Source organism: Cucurbita maxima, unplaced genomic scaffold (genome assembly GCF_002738345.1).
Source record: "Cucurbita maxima cultivar Rimu unplaced genomic scaffold, Cmax_1.0 Cma_Scf00022, whole genome shotgun sequence".
In the NCBI taxonomy this organism is placed as follows: domain Eukaryota; kingdom Viridiplantae; phylum Streptophyta; class Magnoliopsida; order Cucurbitales; family Cucurbitaceae; genus Cucurbita; species Cucurbita maxima.
Genome location: NW_019272038.1, coordinates 514,718 through 534,989, shown reverse-complemented (window position 1 = coordinate 534,989; position 20,272 = coordinate 514,718). Strand labels below are relative to the sequence as shown.

General features: G+C 39.9%; 4 protein-coding genes across 13 annotated transcripts in view; all 4 read left to right on the top strand.

The window, feature by feature from the left end:
* The first annotated feature begins 3 nt into the window (after positions 1-3).
* LOC111496044 lies at positions 4-5,168 on the top strand. Of its 3 annotated transcripts, none has more exons than XM_023146287.1 (2): positions 4-1,238; positions 4,899-5,168. In XM_023146287.1, exon 1 carries the CDS (start codon positions 76-78, stop codon positions 1,216-1,218), a length of 1,143 nt encoding a protein of 380 aa, XP_023002055.1. In that variant the 5' UTR covers positions 4-75; the 3' UTR covers positions 1,219-1,238; positions 4,899-5,168. The 3 variants fall into 3 exon arrangements, with proteins under 3 accessions (XP_023002055.1, XP_023002057.1, XP_023002056.1); XM_023146289.1 differs by lacking the exon at positions 4,899-5,168 and adding an exon at positions 3,344-3,449; XM_023146288.1 differs by lacking the exon at positions 4,899-5,168 and adding an exon at positions 2,310-2,312.
* A 1,124-nt stretch (positions 5,169-6,292) lies between these two features.
* Positions 6,293-18,743, top strand: LOC111496045. 4 transcript variants are annotated; one of them, XM_023146293.1, is made up of 3 exons: positions 6,293-7,530; positions 11,891-11,914; positions 18,729-18,743. In XM_023146293.1, exon 1 carries the CDS (start codon positions 6,368-6,370, stop codon positions 7,508-7,510), a length of 1,143 nt encoding a protein of 380 aa, XP_023002061.1. In that variant the 5' UTR covers positions 6,293-6,367; the 3' UTR covers positions 7,511-7,530; positions 11,891-11,914; positions 18,729-18,743. The 4 variants fall into 4 exon arrangements, with proteins under 4 accessions (XP_023002061.1, XP_023002059.1, XP_023002060.1 ...); XM_023146291.1 differs by lacking the exons at positions 11,891-11,914; positions 18,729-18,743 and adding an exon at positions 9,985-10,001; XM_023146292.1 differs by lacking the exons at positions 11,891-11,914; positions 18,729-18,743 and adding an exon at positions 9,688-9,940.
* Positions 12,638-16,020, top strand: LOC111496053 (nudix hydrolase 16, mitochondrial-like). Of its 3 annotated transcripts, none has more exons than XM_023146304.1 (5): positions 12,638-13,159; positions 14,435-14,549; positions 14,683-14,766; positions 15,511-15,802; positions 15,895-16,020. In XM_023146304.1, the coding sequence occupies exons 1-4, from the start codon at positions 13,089-13,091 to the stop codon at positions 15,763-15,765; spliced, it is 525 nt and encodes a 174-aa protein (XP_023002072.1). In that variant the 5' UTR covers positions 12,638-13,088; the 3' UTR covers positions 15,766-15,802; positions 15,895-16,020. The 3 variants fall into 3 exon arrangements, with proteins under 3 accessions (XP_023002072.1, XP_023002071.1, XP_023002070.1); XM_023146303.1 differs by having other exon boundaries at positions 15,877-16,020; XM_023146302.1 differs by having other exon boundaries at positions 12,640-13,159; positions 15,511-16,020.
* LOC111496048 (transcription factor TGA2-like) overlaps positions 17,043-20,272 on the top strand; it is a 6,761-nt gene continuing 3,531 nt past the window's right edge. The window contains exons 1-5 of one of the 3 annotated variants that reach the window (XM_023146296.1): positions 17,043-17,180; positions 18,348-18,480; positions 19,268-19,414; positions 19,590-19,664; positions 19,749-19,808. In XM_023146296.1, coding sequence (XP_023002064.1) covers positions 19,346-19,414; positions 19,590-19,664; positions 19,749-19,808 — 204 coding nt within the window. In that variant the 5' untranslated portion in view covers positions 17,043-17,180; positions 18,348-18,480; positions 19,268-19,345. The other 2 variants (XM_023146297.1, XM_023146298.1) reach the window with 2 other exon arrangements.

The window sequence follows — 20,272 nt, the reverse complement described above, 5'->3', positions numbered from 1 at the left end:
TCAACAAGAGAGCGGGACGTCCAAACGCAACCCTCGATTGAATCCCGCCTTCGCAGCCTCTTCTTTCACTCTCCAATGACCAATTTTCTGTTCAAAGTTCCTCTGCGTTTCTTTGCTCAAGAACTCCAGAAGTTTGCAGGGAACGACCCCACAATTTCCCGCAATTTCCTCTCTTCTCTGTCTAAAATCTCTGAATCAACCAACAATCGGACGGTCGACTACCTTGTTCATACCCTTGGATTCTCCAAGGATTCAGCTCTCGCCGCTGCGAAGCGAATCCATCTCAAATCTACTGCAAATCCCGACTCTGTCATTGCTCTCTTCAAGGCCTATGGATTCACACTGTCTGATACTGCCAGTATCTTTTGCAGACATCCTCATCTCCTCCTTGCCGATCCGGACACAATACTCAAACCTAAGATTGAGTTTCTCTCTCGAAATGGTTTCACCGGTCATGTTCTCGTCGACGTAATCTCTAGGGATCCGTCAATTCTTAGAAGGAGTTTGAAGAATCTGATTGTTCCGTGTATTGATTTTCTCAGAAATTTCTTTGGCTCTACTGATGGTATAGTCTCGCTCTTTTCTGCTAGACGTGGGACATGGGTTTTGCACAACTTTTCAGAATCTGTGGCTCCCAATATCGAACTATTGAGAGCTAATGGCGTGCTTGATTCGAACATCGCGAAGATGATTTGGGCGCGCCCGAGGACACTAGCAAGGGATGCGGAAGAGTTCAGTGACATCGTCGAGAAGACGAAGGAAGCTGGTTTTAATCCTTCGAGCCCGATGTTTACTTATGGGCTGTGTACGTTTTCAGTGATGAAAAAGGACAAATGGTTATCGAAACTGCATATTTTTACAAGTTTTGGGTGGTCAGAGGAGCAGTTTCAATCTCTATTTCTCAAGCAGCCCACGTTTATGTATTCGTCTGAAGAGCAAATAAAGAGAGCCTTGGATTTCTTTATGAACAAATTGGACTGGACGCACGAAGAAATTTCCAAGTACCCAAATGTACTTTATCTTAGTTTTGAAAAAAGGGTAGTTCCGAGGTCGTCTATTCTTCAGCACCTGATATCAAAAGGTTTTATCAAGAAGACAAGTTTTGGCAGAGCATTTTTGATTAGCGAGGATAAGTTTTTGGTCAAGTTTGTGATGCAGTATCTTTCTGAGGATCCACATCTACTAGAGATGTACCAGAAGAAGATGGCAGTTCTATAAACGCTTGGAGTGCAATTCAGGTAATTCGTCTCTTCTGCAAAAACTGTGCACTTCACTTGTGAGAAGCTTGTAGGTTTGTGTAAAACTTATGAAATTTCACAGATCTTAGAACTGTTATTCACTGACAGAAGACCCGTGAAGAAGGTTATAGCATTTAGATCTTTTAGGAATGTTCCCACTTGCACGAGACTGCCTGCCAAGAATCAATGCTTAACTTTAAAAATTGATATACTTAAAATTATCCCCATAACATAGATGTCCCAATAAGAATTAACTACAATTTGGTTCATACTGCAATTAATTAACTTTTGGTGGGCCATTGGAGCTTCTGGTAGATTACACTGTCCTATTCTATTAGCATGTTTACAGTACGAGATCCAATAACCTACGAAAAATCATGTAACTATAAAGCTTTTGTAAATGAAAAAATGTGAGATCCCACCTCGATTGGAGAGAAGAATGAGTCTCAGCGAGGACGCTGAGCCCCGAAAGAGGGTGGATTGTGAGATCCCACATTGATTGGAGAGGGGAACAAAGCATTCTTTATAAGGGTGTGAAAACCTCTCTGTAGCAGACGTATTTTAAAAACCTTGAGGGGAAGCCCAAAAGGGAAAGCCCAAAGATGACAATATCTGCTAGCGGTGGGTTTGGACTGATACAAAAAAAAAAAAAAAATCTCGAGGAAATTGTAACGTCTCAATGCTTTAGTTTAGGAGATGTGCTATCCCCTGCTCTTTTTGTGGTTGCTGCTGATTGATCCAGTAGGCTGCTCATTTATGGTCAACATGCTTGTGATATTGGGAAAAATTCTATAGTTGGAAGTGCAACGTAAAGGTGAACCATATCTTTAGTATGAAACCATCTGGTTTGTAGAGGTGAAGACTTCGCAGAAGATAGTTTAGATCTTTGAGGCTTAAAAGTTAAAACCAAACTTTCTAAATGGTAAATGTCCGGAGTAAATTGGTGTAGAAGGACTTTTGAGACACAGACTCAAGTCTGGATTTTGTAATGGATCTTTTCCAATCAAATACCTTGGCCATTGAGATGGAACCCCATAGGTTAATCAAGAATGAAAGGATGGAGATAGAGAGGAAGTGCGATTTGAGCTATGAGAGGAATCTTGAAGGAAAATACTTTCCATATACAACATTTAAAGTTGTCTAGGTACTACACATCTCCCTATCAGCCACAAGTTCTTCCAAGAGTTAGAAGTGAAGGCTTTGTCCTCTAAATAGAGAAATTCTTCAGGAAAAAAGAAGCGGTTTCCTAACCAAAATGGTTAAACTGAATTCAAATAGAAGAATGAATAAGGTCGTGTTCTTTCCTTGATATCTAATTCCCTCCAAAAACTGACTGGAGACTATGAAAATCTATATGAGGGCAAGCCAGAAGATGGGGAATCCCCATTTGAAGCGGGCAAAAAGGCATTGAACACTGCTGAAATGATTCGGAATAGTAGTCTGTTGGTTAACTTTAATCCAAGATGGAGTTATATTTGTGAAAAGCTTTCTGATGATGACTTCATTGGAAGACAGGACACTTCGTACGTGTAGTCCACTAGACCTTTTGGGTGGGGTTTTCCTCTTCCTCCCTCTCTAGGCTGTCTTTTTTTTCGTTCTTTTGTTTATACTACAGTGTGAAAAGCAAAATGGAGATCTTAACTTCCTCTTTAATTCTGTCCTCTGGTGTGGAACCGTTGGTCTACACGCTAAAGGGTTGAGTTGGTGCCAACTTAGTTTGGCCTTCTCTTACTCTGCGAATGACCTCCAGTTACTCTCTTTCCAAGCCCACCCGCTAGCAGATATTGTCCTCTTTTGGGTTTCCCTCAAAGTTTTTAAAAAGCATTTGCTAGGAAGAGGTTTCCACATCCTTATAAAGAAGGATTCGTTCCCCTCTCCAACCGATGTGGGATCTCACAATCCACCACCCTTCGGGGTTCAATGTTCTCGTTGACACTCGTTCCTCCAATTGATGTGGGATCTCACAATCATGGCAAAGACGAAGGCTGAATACTATGAGTTAGGAATTATTGGTTCGGAAGGAGTAGGATAACTTTGGTGGGGGAGGCCGGATAGTTTAAATCAAAGAAATCTCTATTCTTGACACCCCACCATTTTTCTTCCAGATTCTCGTAATGGGACGCAAAACTTCAGAGTAGCATTTTTCTTCTTCCTCAGTGGTCTAAGATGTTATTCATCCAAGAACATGAACTTCCTGTTAGCAATGATATTGTAAATGGAAAATAACTCGTACAGCTGGCATTAAATGAGGAAAAGCCAGCTGTACCAATAAAAGGAAAATAAGTGTATATATATGAAATATGAAAAGACAGAAATATGAAAAGGCAGTGGGTAGGTCTGCTACCTACCAAAAAAAAAAAAAACTTTTTAACTCTTGTTGATGAGAGGCCAATAAATCGGAGGGAGGGGGTTGAACCAGGATGTTTTGAAATAAGAAGGAAAACAAAAAAGGGAACATTGGCAAGTGGCGAAGAAGCTGAAGAAGGAAAGAAAAGTCGCGGGAAGGAAGGAGCTGATCGTTGGATTTAACATCCATTGGACCAAATCGACTCGCTGTACCAAACCGCTCTGCCAGAACCGACCCGACCCGACCCAATTTGCAGATTCCGATCCACTACCCAAAACCAGACCCGAAGGTATGCATGACCCACGGTTCAGAGGCCAATGCTCGCAAATTTGTATTATTTTAACTCGAATCCTACTCAACTTCTATAGTTTTGATATATTTTCTCAATGTAGGACCTAATTGTAGATCTTTGAAGGAATTGGAAATTTGTTGAAGACCCGAAACAAGCTCGGGAAGTCTACAACAAGTAAGTAACCGCATGGAGCAAGTTCTAAGAAATGCTTATAGGAGTCGGTTTGGAGTATGGACAAATGATCTAGTATTATACTTACGAGTTTGGTTAACATTAGTTTCATGTATGGTACTTCGATATCGTGAGTGTTTATACCTTGATTATAGTTAGGGTTATATAGCTTCTGCTTGCATTATTGTGAATTTCTCTGATAGGCATTGGGTTTATGTGTTTTCTAGGAAGTCGAGATAGGTTGTTATTTCTTGATTTGCATGATAAGTATGATGTGAGCCTTGATACTTTGTTCTGCTTTGTTTTGGGGTGTGGATAGCCCATTATTGCTCATTTGTGAATTGGACCATTTTTCTATGTGCTAGATAGCGTGAATTATGAATTTCATAGATTATGAGTTACCGTCTTTTAGTTGTCACCTATTGTGGATATGGGTGGCCTTAGTAAGTATCCTACTGTAGTACCACGTCAGGGGTTCCTAGCGGGGAGAGCCATGGCCTTTTACTGATCTAAACCCGACCGGGGTGTAAGACAGGTAGTTTAATATGACCCATCCCGGCGGGGCGTAGTGACAGGTAGTTATTGATTCTCAGGAATAGGTAGTTAAGGCTAGACACCACTAGGGGAAAATCCACATATTTAAGCTCATTAGATAGTTAGGAATGGAAGAAAATCCATATCAATGAGAATCCATGGGGTCTTCTTTTGAGACCATAGTAGACTTTGCTAGAGATAGATTCGAGCATATAGCCAAAGTTTTCCGTGAATAGGATTAAGTCTGATAAGAGCCTACAAGAAGGTTGCTTACTGAGTATTTTTATACTCAACCCATGTTGTTGCTATTTTTCAGGTGTTAAGTAGACCAATGTCGGTGGCGGGAACGTGTGGAGCCGTGCGGCTATAGTGGAGACCCTTAGATCGAGTCCTCTTTGTCCATGTCGTTTTAATGTCATTTTGATGTTTATTTTGGGAAAACTTATGCTATTTTGTAACTGATTTTCTTTTGATGTGTTTCCGCGGATCCCGTTATGTTTTGGAATTATTTTGATTTTTAATCCTTATCAAATAGCTTTAATTTTATTGCGTCTCCCATTTTAGCAAATGAAAATGTTGTAAGGCTTTTTATCCTAGAGTCTACGTAGCGATTTGTGATTCGATGCATCGGAGAGCGGTCATTACATTCTTGATGACTACGTTCAAGTTGCTTCCAAGTTTAGAGCTGATACAGGGGTTGAATGTTTCCATACTGCCATGAACATTGTAAATGTGTAAATGTATCATCAATCCTTTTCTGTTACTTCTGCTACAGTTTGATTATCGTTTTGAATCCAACACAACATATATTTAGTTCGGTTTGACTTCGTGCATGTCTTGCGTTCTTGGTGATGAATATATTCTTTTTTCGGGAGTAAAACAGGCAAAATTTTGGAAAGTACAGGTTCTATGGCCATCAATTTCTGGCAGGATGATCTTTGAAGAGAGATTTGAGATTCTGAGCGGGTTTTGTTGGGTATTTTACCAAATTTTGGGATGCAGAGATCAATGTATTGTACTGGACCTGCTGATAGGTTAATTAGCTCAAATTATTCATTAACATTGTCGAATAGCCTCCTTACGAACCCTACGTGAACAATCTTTCCGTTGCTTGCACCTCTATCCTTCACAACTACACCGCCATTTCCATCCCCGTACTCCTTCACTGGCTTGACTCGACTCGATTCGCCTGACTAGACGACTATTTGATGGAGTATTTTGGGTGAGGTTTTGGTTGAAGTTTCCTAGGGTGATAATATCATATAAATAACCTGTAACGACCCTCACATTGGTTTGGGGAAGAAAACAAAACACTCTTTATAAGGGTATAGAAACTTTCTCCTAAGCCTTGAGGGGAAACTCGAAAGGGAAAGCTCAAAAACGACAATATCTGCTAAAGCCTAAAGAGGACAATATCTGCTAGAAGGCTGTTCCTCGAAGGGGGTAGACACGAGCCGGTGTGCCAGTAACGACGTTGGTCCCAAAGGGGGTAGATTTAGAGGGGTCCCACATTGATTGGAGAAAAGGATGAGTGTCAATGAGGACGTTGGGCCCCGAAGGATGGATTGTGATGTCTCACATTAGTTGGAGAGGAGAACCAGCGGTAGAAACTCCCGGTTTTAAAGCAAGAGCCAAATTATTGGAAAAACTTGGACAATATTGTTTTTATTTATTTAATTTTTAAATTTCAACTAAAGATTAAAAACTGTATCAACAAGAGAGCGGGACGTCCAAACGCAACCCTCGATTGAATCCCGCCTTCGCAACCTCTTCTTTCACTCTCCAATGACCAATTTTCTGTTCAAAGTTCCTCTGCGTCTCTTTGCTCAAGAACTCCAGAAGTTTGCAGGGAACGACCCCACAATTTCCCGCAAATTCCTCTCTTCTCTGTCTAAAATCTCTGAATCAACCAACAATCGGACGGTCGACTACCTTGTTCATACCCTTGGATTCTCCAAGGATTCAGCTCTCGCCGCTGCGAAGCGAATCCATCTCAAATCTACTGCAAATCCCGACTCTGTCATTGCTCTCTTCAAGGCCTATGGATTCACACTGTCTGATACTGCCAGTATCTTTTGCAGACATCCTAATCTCCTCCTTGCCGATCCGGACACAATACTCAAACCTAAGATTGAGTTTCTCTCTCGAAATGGTTTCACCGGTCATGTTCTCGTCGACGTAATCTCTAGGGATCCGTCAATTCTTAGAAGGAGTTTGAAGAAGCAGATTGTTCCGTGTATTGATTTTCTCAGAAATTTCTTTGGCTCTACTGATGGTATAGTCTCGCTCTTTTCTGCTAGACGTGGGACTTGGGTTTTGCGAAAGTTTTCAGAATCTGTGGCTCCCAATATCGAACTATTGAGAGCTAATGGCGTGCCCGATTCGAACATCGCGAAGATTTTTTGGGTGCGCCCGAGGACACTAGCAAGGGATGCGGAAGAGTTCAGTGACATCGTCGAGAAGACGAAGGAAGCTGGTTTTAATCCTTCGAGCCCGATGTTTACTTATGGGCTGTGTACGTATTTAGGGATGAAAAAGGACAAATGGTTATCGAAACTGCATATTTTTACAAGTTTTGGGTGGTCAGAGGAGCAGTTTCAATCTCTATTTCTCAAGCAGCCCACGATTATGAATTCGTCTGAAGAGAAAATAAAGAGGGCCTTGAATTTCTTTATGAACAAATTGGACTGGACGCACGAAGAAATTTCCAAGTACCCAAATCTACTTTATCTTAGTGTTGAAAAAAGGGTGGTTCCGAGGTCGTCTATTCTTCAGCACCTGATATCAAAAGGTTTTATCAAGAAGACAAGTTTTGGCAGGGCATTTTTGATGAGCGAGGATAAGTTTTTGGTCAAGTTTGTGATGCAGTATCTTTCTGAGGACCCACATCTACTTGAGATGTACCAGAAGAAGATGGCAGTTTTATAAACGCTTGGAGTGCAATTCAGGTAATTCGTCTCTTCTGTAAAAACTGTGCACTTCACTTGTGAGAAGATTGTAGGTTTGTGTAAAACTTATGAAATTTCACAGATCTTAGAACTGTTATTCACTGACAGAAGACCCGTGAAGAAGGTTATAGCATTTAGATCTTTTAGGAATGTTCCCACTTGCACGAGACTGCCTGCCAAGAATCAATGCTTAACTTTAAAAATTGATATACTTAAAATTATCCCCATAACATAGATGTCCCAATAAGAATTAACTACAATTTGGTTCATACTGCAATTAATTAACTTTTGGTGGGCCATTGGAGCTTCTGGTAGATTACACTGTCCTATTCTATTAGCATGTTTACAGTACGAGATCCAATAACCTACGAAAAATCATGTAACTATAAAGCTTTTGTAAATGAAAAAATGTGAGATCCCACCTCGATTGGAGAGAAGAATGAGTCTCAGCGAGGACGCTGAGCCCCGAAAGAGAGTGGATTGTGAGATCCCACATTGATTGGAGAGGGGAACAAAGCATTCTTTATAAGGGTGTGAAAACCTCTCTGTAGCAGACGTGTTTTAAAAACCTTGAGGGGAAGCCCAAAAAGGAAAGCCCAAAGATGACAATATCTGCTAGCGGTGGGTTTGGACTGATACAAAAAAAAAAAAAAAATCTCGAGGAAATTGTAACGTCTCAATGCTTTAGTTTAGGAGATGTGCTATCCCCTGCTCTTTTTGTGGTTGCTGCTGATTGATCCAGTAGGCTGCTCATTTATGGTTAACATGCTTGTGATATTGGGAAAAATTCTATAGTTGGAAGTGCAACGTAAAGGTGAACCATATCTTTAGTATGAAACCATCTGGTTTGTAGAGGTGAAGACTTCGCAGAAGATAGTTTAGATCTTTGAGGCTTAAAAGTTAAAACCAAACTTTCTAAATGGTAAATGTCCGGAGTAAATTGGTGTAGAAGGACTTTTGAGACACAGACTCAAGTCTGGATTTTGTAATGGATCTTTTCCAATCAAATACCTTGGCCATTGAGATGGAACCCCATAGGTTAATCAAGTATGAAAGGATGGAGATAGAGAGGAAGTGCGATTTGAGCTATGAGAGGAATCTTGAAGGAAAATACTTCCCATATACAACATTTAAAGTTGTCTAGGTACTACACATCTCCCTATCAGCCACAAGTTCTTCCAAGAGTTAGAAGTGAAGGCTTTGTCCTCTAAATAGAGAAATTCTTCAGGAAAAAAGAAGCGGTTTCCTAACCAAAATGGTTAAACTGAATTCAAATAGAAGAATGAATAAGGTCGTGTTCTTTCCTTGATATCTAATTCCCTCCAAAAACTGACTGGAGACTATGAAAATCTATATGAGGGCAAGCCAGAAGATGGGGAATCCCCATTTGAAGCGGGCAAAAAGGCATTGAACACTGCTGAAATGATTCGGAATAGTAGTCTGTTGGTTAACTTTAATCCAAGATGGAGTTATATTTGTGAAAAGCTTTCTGATGATGACTTCATTGGAAGACAGGACACTTCGTACGTGTAGTCCACTAGACCTTTTGGGTGGGGTTTTCCTCTTCCTCCCTCTCTAGGCTGTCTTTTTTTTCGTTCTTTTGTTTATACTACAGTGTGAAAAGCAAAATGGAGATCTTAACTTCCTCTTTAATTCTGTCCTCTGGTGTGGAACCGTTGGTCTACACGCTAAAGGGTTGAGTTGGTGCCAACTTAGTTTGGCCTTCTCTTACTCTGCGAATGACCTCCAGTTACTCTCTTTCCAAGCCCACCCGCTAGCAGATATTGTCCTCTTTTGGGTTTCCCTTAAAGATTTTAAAAAACATTTGCTAGGAAGAGGTTTCCACACTCTTATAAAGAAGGATTCGTTCCCCTCTCCAACCGATGTGGGATCTCACAACCCACCACCCTTCGAGGTTCAATGTTCTCGTTGACACTCGTTCCTCCAATTGATGTGGGATCTCACAATCATGGCAAAGACGAAGGCTGAATACTATGAGTTAGGAATTATTGGTTCGGAAGGAGTAGGATAACTTTGGTGGGGGAGGCCGGATAGTTTAAATCAAAGAAATCTCTATTCTTGACACCCCACCATTTTTCTTCCAGATTCTCGTAATGCGATGCAAAACTTCAGAGTAGCATTTTTCTTCTTCCTCAGTGGTCTAAGATGTTATTCATCCAAGAACATGAACTTCCTGTTAGCAATGATATTGTAAATGGGAACATTCTTGGTGACTACGTTCAAGTTGCTTCCAAGTTTAGAGCTGATACAGGGGTTGAATGTTTCCATACTGCCATGAATGAACGTTGTAAATGTGTAAATGCATTATTAATCCTTTTCTGTTACTTCTGCTGCAGTTTGATTATCGTTTTGAATCCAACATAACATATGTTTAGTTCGGTTCGACTTCGCGCATGTCTTGCGTTCTTGGTGATGAATATATTCTTTTTTCAGGAGCAAAACAGGCAAAATTTTGGAAAGTCCAGGTTTTATGGACATCAATTTCTGGCAGGATGGTCTTTGAAGAGAGATTTGAGATTCTGAGCGGGTCTTGTTGGGTATTTTACCAAATTTTGGGATGCAGAGATGAATGTATTGTAATGGAGCTGATGGTTAATGTACCGATTCAGATTTTCCATTTTTGCCTTTTATTTTTATTTCTATAAATGACAAGATACTATATTATGCATCTATCCTTTCCGGAAAAGGCGCAATTTTCAACGAGTAAGTTATTTCGCTTATGGAAAATGTAACGAAGTTTCTAGAATAAAATAAAAATAAAATAAATAATTAAATGTAATCTACTTAGAAGACAGAGATTTCTTGCGAGACTTTTAGTACTTAATAGAAACATTCATATTTCTCAAACCTTTCCTTCTCCTAAAACCATGACTTGAGATTATTTTTATATTCTTATGCCCAACCTTTTATATTTCTTGAAAACAATTTTCTCTTCAAACTTTTCTTCGGAATGCTGGGTTGCTCTCCAAAGGAAGGAAGAATCGAATGGAAGTAAGGTATTGATGTCGGTATCATTTTGTCAAAGAAGGTTGACCGTTGGAAATCGGTGTTGAGGACGTTGTGGGATCATCGGCGCGTCACCGAAATCAGGTAGGCGGAAACTAGGGTTTCGTGGCTTGTCGGGTAAGGGAGGCAAGGTTTTTGGAATCGGGTCGAGCTGCAAACGCACATCCAACAGCTCTGGCAGCTTCGCACGCATAGTGCAGCTCGGCTCGCACGTGTACGAAATCGGCTTGGTTCCGTCAATTCCCGCGGCTCGGCTTGGCGGATTAGTTGGTCGGCTCGGAAGCTCAGCTTGGTGGCTCGGTATCACTAGAATATATCGATTCCAAGGTTTTCGACCCTTCCGAAGCCGTTTATGCCCTTAGTTTTACCATCCGAGGTCAGTATGATTCATAAACATTAAAGACAGATTAGATCGGGAGTTTATTTTGATAAATAGCATGAGATTTAGCTAGGGTATGTTATGAAAGGCTATTAAGTTTTGATGTGATTATTATATGACGTATTTAACCGTTGGGATTAGCTCGTTGTGAGTGACTTCAACCAAGGCCATCGAGGTAAGTGACCTTATTGTTGGAGTTAGTTTACTACGTGTTGTATGATGGTGCGGTACCTGTGGCCCCTGCATGCACCATGTTTTATTATGTGATATGACTATATGATGTATGAATTATGTGACTGTTTATGCCATGAAACATAATGGGTTATGTTGACGGTTGACTGTTTATGTTATGTGAAGTTATGAATGATATGTTAGTAATATATGCCATGAAAATGTTGATCGATGCCATGGATACACATAGTATTATCAAGTCATATCATGAGATGTTTATGCAACTGGGATGTATTTTCATGTTATGTAATATCACATGCAATGTATGTCATGTGATGTAAGAAAGGTAAATGCGATTGTTAGCACTGCTTATGTAATGCCATGTTAGATATGTTAAGGGACCTCATGCATATATGTATGTCACGTGCATCACGATTCTTCCCCGTTACAAAAAAATGAAATATGTTCACCATGATATCATGCGGGCCCTTTTCTGTTCTGTGGTGTCCGGCGATGTGTAACACGTTGTGCCTGACCAAGTCAGGCCCAGGGGGTATGTTTACGAGCCCGCCTAGTGGGTCCATGTACACGTACATGGGCCGTGTGTGAAGGAGTACCACACTCCTAACCCTACCCAGAATAGAAAAGAGCCCAAGACGATGTAAAGTTTATGAAAAGTTAGGTCCTGCTCATATGTTGCATGTGTTTGCATTCCTAACTCCAATAGTGGGATGACTTACTAAGTATTTCATAAAATACTCAAGTGCTATCTACATTTTTCAGGTAAAGGCAACGCGCCAATGTACGGTTGATGGCCGAGCAGAGGACACCATGGAAGTTGGAGAGTTTGATGTTTTAAGTTATAGCATTAAGTATTGTTTTATTTAGATTTATTTTGAATTCAATTATTGAAGGTTTGTTTTCGGACATGTAGCATGATGTCGTATCTCTGGTAGCACCGGTACCGGTCACATGCTTCAAAGTGCAAAAGGTCGGAGGGAATTGAAACAAGAAGAAGATTGGAATTCGATCCGCGAAATCTTCAAAACCTCTTCTCACTAGCTATAGCTCTTGCGCGCTTCCCAAATCGATCTAGACGAGACTCGAGACGGATAGATATGTTCGACCGAAAAAAGAAGAGTTTTTTATATATGGGTTGGAGTCGATTAGCTAAAATAAAAAAAAATGGGAAGAAATTAACTAAATTTTTGTTTATTTTAATCGTAAAAATTTGTGATATATTAGTTATAAATTGAATATGTTTATAATATATTAAATATAAAATTGAAAGCATTTTTTAAGTTAGTTTAGTGATAAAGGAGATGTATCTTAAAAATTTAGTGTCTAATATTGTAATTTAATATTTATTAAAATATTAATTCATTCATAAATTGATTCCTAAAAAAAGAAAAAAAAAATAATAAAGTTGGCCCACGGAATCAAAGCGTTTGAAAGAACGACTGCTTCAAAGTTCAAACTAACCCCGTCTTCAAATTTAGCCCTAATTCTCGCATTTCCATCCAACAGAACATCCCCCACTCCTCATTTTACCATTTTACCCTTACCCGTTGATCTCAACGGTCATCTTCTCCTCCACATATAATCTCCCTTGGTTCTTAACCCACCGGATTCTCCAGCAAACTCCCCTCTGGACCCACTGGTTTTCTTTTCACCATTAATCCTAATCTCTCCCCTGTTTTGACCCGACCCCACCGCTAGATCCGCTTCAGCCGCAACCTTCCATCTCCATCTCTGTTTCTCTCTTTCTTGCAACCTTCCAACCCTAACCATCAATCGTCATTCATCACCACTCTTCAATGGAGTTTCAGATTGCCTTCAGCCGTCCGTTCTGAGAGAAAAATGGACAATGTCGGAATCTCTCCCCTGCTGTAGGGATGTGCAGGATTTTGCATTCGCATTCGCATTCATCTCTGAGTTTTGATCCCGCTGAACGATAGTTTATATTCATATATTTATATGCATGTCTGATTTGGTGGCCCGCACCGGACGGCAGCAGCAGCGGTACGATGCCGGTTGTCGCCTTATTGCTGGGTATATTCCCACCATTATTTTTTAAGATTCGTAGGCTCCAGCTATTTAATGTTTGTATGTTTGTGTCCTTCCTTGCTTCCAAGTCGTTTTCGTTGAGCATCTTTGTCAAGGTTTTGTGAAAAATGAGGCCGCCATTGTCATTTTTTTTTTACTACGTAATAGATATTGACTGCTTTGGTTTTCGCTGTTGTTCTTGTTTCGGTATTGGTGTTTCTTTGATTCGTTGGTCGGTTCTTTAATCGATTAGGAGTATCGAGAAGTTTGGATTTGGATGGGGGAATTTCTTGTATATAACGTGTAACACTGGGAATTTGATTGGTTGATTTGGTGAGGAATTCTAATTTCTACGTTTCTGAGACAGATGCGCATCAAACAATTTCGAAATTGGCAGTAAGTTGTTTTATTGTATGGATTCTTTGACTTTTCTTTATGGACGCATTGTGTTTCAGTGAGATCAAGTGGGATCATTTAGGTCATGAGATCAATATAGGAACTCTATGGTTGTTTTCGGTTTAAACTACATTCCTACAGGTCTGCATAAATTTGAGTTCTTCTCTATTTTTAATGATGGTGTATCGAGAACCTGAGTGCCGAAGTTCTGCCAGATTATGGATTTGTGGTTGGGTATCCAGAATGTTAAATCTGTCACGAAAGTACTTTGGTGACATATTGCATTAATGAATCCGTCTTAGTAGGATTTAAGTCGTGAATTAGTTTCTCCTTTTGCTTTGCTCATCTTACCTCATTCCCCTCGGTAGCAGCTTGATCGATAGGGAGAGAGGGTCGATCTTTCTTTTCTTACTCAGGGTGTTTCATCTCTGATTTTTGCAGCGTGGTTAATTGTGGTGAATGGATGGACAGATTATGGTTGGGTTGGCACCATCTGGAAAGATGATGTCCTTTTGTCTGTCATAACTAGCAGCGATAGATTATGATTGCAGATTCATGATTTTTGATATTAGTGCATTGGCTTTGGCTGAAGTCTATCACATCCTTGATGACTTGATGGAAAGTTTGCTATCTATATTCCTTCCATAAAGCTATCGATAATTTCTTCCTTTCTGCTTTTATACTTCTTTCAATGACTTCTTGTAGTTAATAAGAGATTGCTCATTTTAAATTTATCTCAATGGCCCTTCTGCATTGCATTTTATACATCTGGGCTGCTCGTGTTTTATGTTTTATTTAAACTAATGAAATGCAGTTGAATCAAATGATTGATCAATCAGTGTGGTGGGAGATATAGTTTATGAATGCCTTTCTGTTCTTTTGTAGGTGTATTCCTTTTAGGTATAGAAGTTCCGAAGGGAGTAGTGATGAAGTTTCGGATAAAGTGGTGGAGGTGCTTATGATTGACACGCCTAGTGGCCCGGGCCTTTTGTTCCCGAAGGTATGAAGTTGTTTCCCTCTCATTTCTCCATTTTAAATTTTTGAGAGCTTTGAATTTCTGCCTTTCTGCTTCTCTCATATGAAGAAAGTATATGAGCTTATTTTATCTCTAACATCAGCATTTTCTCTAATAGGGAGGCTGGGAGAATGACGAGACGGTGGAGGAAGCTGCTGTAAGGGAAGCTATCGAAGAGGCCGGAGTTCGTGGTGAACTTATGGTGAAATAGTACTTTAAATGCTTGAATTGTTTTTTCTCATGTCCTTTTGTGAAAATTGAAGGTTGTTTCATCTAACGTATGTATATGATTGGAAGAGGAGTGCTCAGGAGTGTTGAGGGGCGTATCATTTTTAGTAGCTTTCTGTAGGACTACGCAATGAAGTGGACGGTCCAGGAGGAGGATCTCTTGACCCTCTATTACCGTGGCTGGTAGATATGCATGAATGCACACTTCGGAGAGACTGGGGAGAGCTATTTAAATGTCCAAACTGGGGAAATATACGAAAGAATAAGTTTAGTCATGTTGTTTTGATGTTATATCTGTATTCGTTGGTTAACATATGTGAGATCCCACATTGGTTACGTGCCGGGCTGTTACAAATGGTAGAAGAGCCAAGCAGTGGTGTGCCAGCGAGGATGCTGGTCCCCAAGGGGTTGGGTTGTGAAATCTTACATCGGTTGGAGAGGAGAACAAACATTTTTTATAAGGGTATAGGGTTATCTCCATAGTAAATGCGTTTTAAAGCTGTGAGGCTGACTCTGATACCTAACCGGACAAAGTGGGTAATATCTGCTAGCGGCTAGCATAGGCTGTTATTGAAAGTTGCATTTTTTGATAGAATAGTTTGGAGTTGTTGGTGTCTGGGGATACTGCCTTTCTTGTTTATGTCCGTATGTTCATTTGTTTACCCTCTCGGAGACCGACACGAAGAAGTGGCTTGTAAAATCTGTTGGCTTTGTTCAGGGGTTCTTAGGAATCTATCACTTCAAGAGTAAAACACAGCAAGATGAGTTCAGTCCAGAAGGATTGTGTAGAGCAGCAATGTATGCTTTGTTTGTGAATGAGGAGCTTGAGTCATGGCCGGAGCAGAACACAAGAAACAGAAGCTGGGTGACCATTCCTGAGGCCATTGAAAGCTGCAGGCACGCGTGGATGAGAGATGCCCTTGTCATTGGTTTCAACAAATGGCATGCACAACATATGAACGATGAATCTTGACATCATCCAACCCAACCCGACCCGACCCAAGCCACATGTAAGCTCATTTCCTTTCAACTACGCTGCAATATTATGAATCTTTGAGGAACTAACACTGATTTTTCTTTCAAGGTTTTTATTTATATACAGGCAGGCAATGTTTTGGTTGCTCATTTATTATAATTTCTGTACTACCGACCCCTTCAATTTTGAGGGCATTCAATATTATTTTTATATAAGCACCACTTCCAGCTTCCTTGAATTGAAGCTTTTACATCTTGTCTGGCTGATTATTTACCTCTCATTCTTCATTATACTTGAGATTGTCTATAAATATGAAATCATCGAGATTATTTGTGAGGTTTTGACAAATTATATAATTTTGTATTTTTGTTAAAAAATATTATTTATTTTTTCTATTTATACCTTTATCAGTAAAATATTAAGCAAATACTTTTGTTTTATTTTGTTATGGATTGATGTAAACGTATGTGTTTTTTTCTTAATTATTTATTGAACCTTGATTGAAGTAAGGAGTTAATCATAGGCGTTCTAATCAAATTCTTCAATTCTTCAATTGTTTATAAAGTTGGTTAGAAATAATTATTTAATTATGATCCCTAAGAAAAAGCTTTATGCACCTGAAATATCTTTTGGATATAGAGGAAGATCTCTCAACTGAGGACCCTGCATAAGTATCTTTCGGCGACAAGTCACTTTTGACGAAACTACAAATTCGCGAGCAAGTGTTTGATATCATTATTTATATCTTTTAAGTATCGAATACAATCATAAGCTTGATAGGTTGATTCGAAGTTCATTATTGAATGCAAACTAAAAATGTAAACGTTGGACAATTGTGTCTCATACCAAGAACAATAATTTTGTGTAGACAATCCAACAACTTCTAACTCCCAATAATTTAATTCCTTAGGCTTTAGAATGAAAGAAAAACGAAAAGTTAGAATCTGGGTCAGATTCTTCCCTGAAGAACACAATAAAAACTTGCAAAAAATTGATCAAACCATAAAGATTGAGGCAGCCGTGAGTCGATAATGGTGGACAATATTGTTAAGAATTTATGAATTTGATTATTGCTGATTTACTGACACAGTGAGCTCAACTGACAAGCAAAATTGGAGTGTCATTTTGCTGAATTTCTTCGCCTCTGACACCGTAGAAGGAAGCCGAAGTAAAAACTTTCCAAGGCTAAAAGACAAATCACCTCAAAAGGCCTAAATCCTTAAAATATAAAAAAACAGTAAATTACAGGCAATTAGTCCTTGAAAAGTGGAACATCTTCACGCAACGGTTCGTCTGGAGATTGGCGTGGCCTTGAACAAACCCCCCAAGCCCCTAGGCCCCCCACTCGATTCACCCACACAAATACCAGTAAGCACACCGCAGCGCTGTCGTCTTCTTCCTCAGCTGCCCAGGTGAGTGAGTGAGTGCGTGAGTGCGTGAGTGCGTGAGTTCGAGCAAGAAACTGGTAATCATCGGCAAGTTTTTCAGTAGGTTTTTGCTTCACTTACCTGCAAATTTCAGCTGATTTCGACCATTTCTGCTGTCAGTGATCGATTCTTTTGGGGTTTTCTTGATTTTTGGCATCTGGGTTTCATTCTATTTGACTTGCAGTGTTGAGGGAAATCGTGGGTATCACTGATTCCTTTGCGTTAGCTTAGCTAGTGAGTTCATGGGTCATTTTTGTAGCCCCGTTGACGATTTAGTGGATACCCTCTTTCTAATTGCTTAGCATCTCTGATGTTCTTGGGTTCATAAATCGTTTGAATGTTTCTTTAGATTTGAATGCTTGCTGTTCATTGTGATGGGTGGAGTAATGTTCGCGTGGATCTGTATTGTTCTTTACCTGTTCTTCTCTTACCTTCTAATATGTTACCGGAGCTGGTTTTCTTGGTTGTTCTTTCATTTGTAAACCTAAAGTTCTGTTGAGCAATGGAGTTTTTTGGCTACTTTTCAGGGATTGAGGTTAGAATAGAATTTGAAACTCGACATATCCTAGATTTAGTGTTTGTTTTCGAGTTGCTCGGGTTTGATATTGCTGTATGTATTTGACAATCCCGTTTGATAACCATTTGGTTTTTTAAAGTTAAGCCTACGAATAAGCTTTCACCTACGAGTTTCCTTGTTTTGTTAGCTACTTTTTTCGTATTGAAAACTAAACAAAGTAGTTCGTTGTAGAGCAATGACGAGAAAGAGAATTTAAATGTTTTCTTAAGAAAGATGAAGCTCGTTGTGTGCAATGACGAGAAAGCAAACACAATTTAACGAACGAATGCTTATCCTCATGGACTGATTTATCTGAGCCATAGACCCAATTCACTGATAGAAACCAGCTTAGTTCTTGGGACTGCTGATACTCTTCGAACTATCGGCATTGCTTATATGATTCCTTTACTGGCTTACACCTTACCCCGTACGCCCTCGGTTCTTTTTTTATGGTCGATATTTTATGTTAACCATTTTGTTGTCTCATAACATGTTTCCATTGGTGGCTTTGTTTGAAAGGCTCTTTAAAAGATGCCTTAGAGGACCAATTAAGATTTGATGAATGAAGTCATGAATTGATGGGTTGTTCTTTTCAGTTGCATGGGAAGACTGTCGATCTGTTCTTATCGCGTTTCTGATTTGGGATATGCGAGAGGTCAAATGGTTGTCGTTTAGAGGAAGCTATTAAGCCAAGTGGTTCGCCGTTCGCTCGTGGGGGTTTTTTTTAATGTAAGCTTCTCATGGTATCGAGCATTACTTAGAGAACGGAAACATATCTGTTTTGTTTTGGCTTCTTTTTTAATACATTCTTCATCTTTAGATACCCCATGCTAGGAAGAGTACAATCAAATGAACTATGTCCTAATCTTTGGTTTCTATGGAAGCTTAAGAAAATACATTGGTTGGAGAGAGGAACGAAACATTCCTTATAAGGGTGTGAAAACCTTTCCCTAGTAGACGCATTTTAAAACTGTGAGGTTGACGGTGATACGTAACGGGTCAAAGCGGACAATTTCTGCTAGTAGTGGCCTCAGATTGTTACAAATGGTATTAGATCCAGTCACTGGACAGTATGTCAACGAGGACGCTGGCCCCCAAGGGGGGTTGATTGTGAGATCCCACATTGGTTGGAGAGAGGAACAAAACATTCCTTATTAGGGTGTGGAAACCTCTCTCTAGTAGACGTGTTTTAGAATCGTGAGGTTGACAGCGATACATAACGGACCAAAGCAGACAATATCTGCTAGCGGTGGTCTTGGGTCGGGCTGTTACATGTTACATCAGCAATGCAAATCTGTGGTTGAATGTACATAATGATTGCTATTTCTATGTATAATGTACACTGATATTGAGATGCTTTTTTGCTGGAAACAAGTTGACGAAAGCTTAGAAATGCGTCGTTTTAATGGAAGAAAAAACTATAATTTTGTTTTTCTGAAAAAACGAAGGTCGGGATATTTGTTTACAGGTTCACCAGATTCACCTAATACACCTCCACTTTTTTTGTGAGTTTCAGAGCTTGGTTCGTTCTAGGTTCGATCACAACAGGTTGCCATATCAGTTCGTCGTAAAGATATAAAGATAAGAGGCTTCTATGGCTACTGAGGGCAGTCCCAGGACTGATATCTCAACAGATGGGGACACAGATGAAAAAAGTCGGAGGGTAATGCACTACTTCACGTTCATTTCACACGACTCGGTCCCATCATCCTCAGTGTTTATGCTCAGGCGTTTATATTTGATAAACAGAATTCCTTTTATGTTATGCATTTTGTTCTCTAGTTCATGAAAATTCGAGCTTTGTCGTTTCCATAGACTAATTTCCGTTTATTTTGCAGTCTAACGATCGGGCTCTAACACTTGTTATGGCTTCGGATTCTAGTGACAGATCAAAGGATAAAACTGATCAGAAGGTTGTGTTCTTTGGATCATTTTTCTAATTAATTCCTGGGTTCTTGAAATGATGTGTTGCTAACGAATTTGATAATCGTTCGCAGACTCTTCGCCGGTTAGCTCAAAATCGTGAGGCTGCGAGGAAAAGTCGATTGAGGAAGAAAGTATGGCTTAAAATTTATACTTATGTTTAATTGACTATGAAGTAGACTTAATGAAGGAGCGTATATTCCGATGTTTATCTTTAAAGACCCGACGCTTTCGAGCCATAAATTTCAGAGAAAGGTGTAGATAGAATTGAGCCAAAGAATCTTCTTTTCCTTCTTAAATGGGTGTGAGATTTCACGTCAGTTGGGGAGGAGAACAAAACAATCTTTATAAGAGTGTGGAAACCTCTCCCTAGCAGACGTATTTTAAAAATCTTGAGGGGAAGCCCGAAAAGGAAAGCCCAAAGAGAACAATATCTGCTAGTGGTGGGCTTGGGGCGTTACTAATGGTATCAGAGCTAGACACTTAAAATGTGCTAGCGAGGAGGCTGAGCTCCGAAGGGGGGGAGGTGAACACGAGGCGGTGTGCCAACAAGGACGTTGGACCCCGAAGAGGGTGTATTGGGGGGGGGGGGGGGCCC

What these genes read in the sequence shown, in the direction of transcription:
- LOC111496044 (XM_023146287.1), top strand. Translation starts at nt 76, where the DNA reads ATGACCAATTTTCTGTTCAAAGTTCCTCTGCGTTTCTTTGCTCAAGAA.
- LOC111496045 (XM_023146293.1), top strand. Translation starts at nt 6,368, where the DNA reads ATGACCAATTTTCTGTTCAAAGTTCCTCTGCGTCTCTTTGCTCAAGAA.
- LOC111496053 (XM_023146304.1), top strand. Translation starts at nt 13,089, where the DNA reads ATGTCTGATTTGGTGGCCCGCACCGGACGGCAGCAGCAGCGGTACGAT. An exon ending in GGTTGTCGCCTTATTGCTGG is followed by an intron (nt 13,160 to 14,434) that starts GTATATTCCCAC and finishes GTTCTTTTGTAG; the next exon opens with GTGTATTCCTTTTAGGTATA. An exon ending in CGGGCCTTTTGTTCCCGAAG is followed by an intron (nt 14,550 to 14,682) that starts GTATGAAGTTGT and finishes TTTCTCTAATAG; the next exon opens with GGAGGCTGGGAGAATGACGA.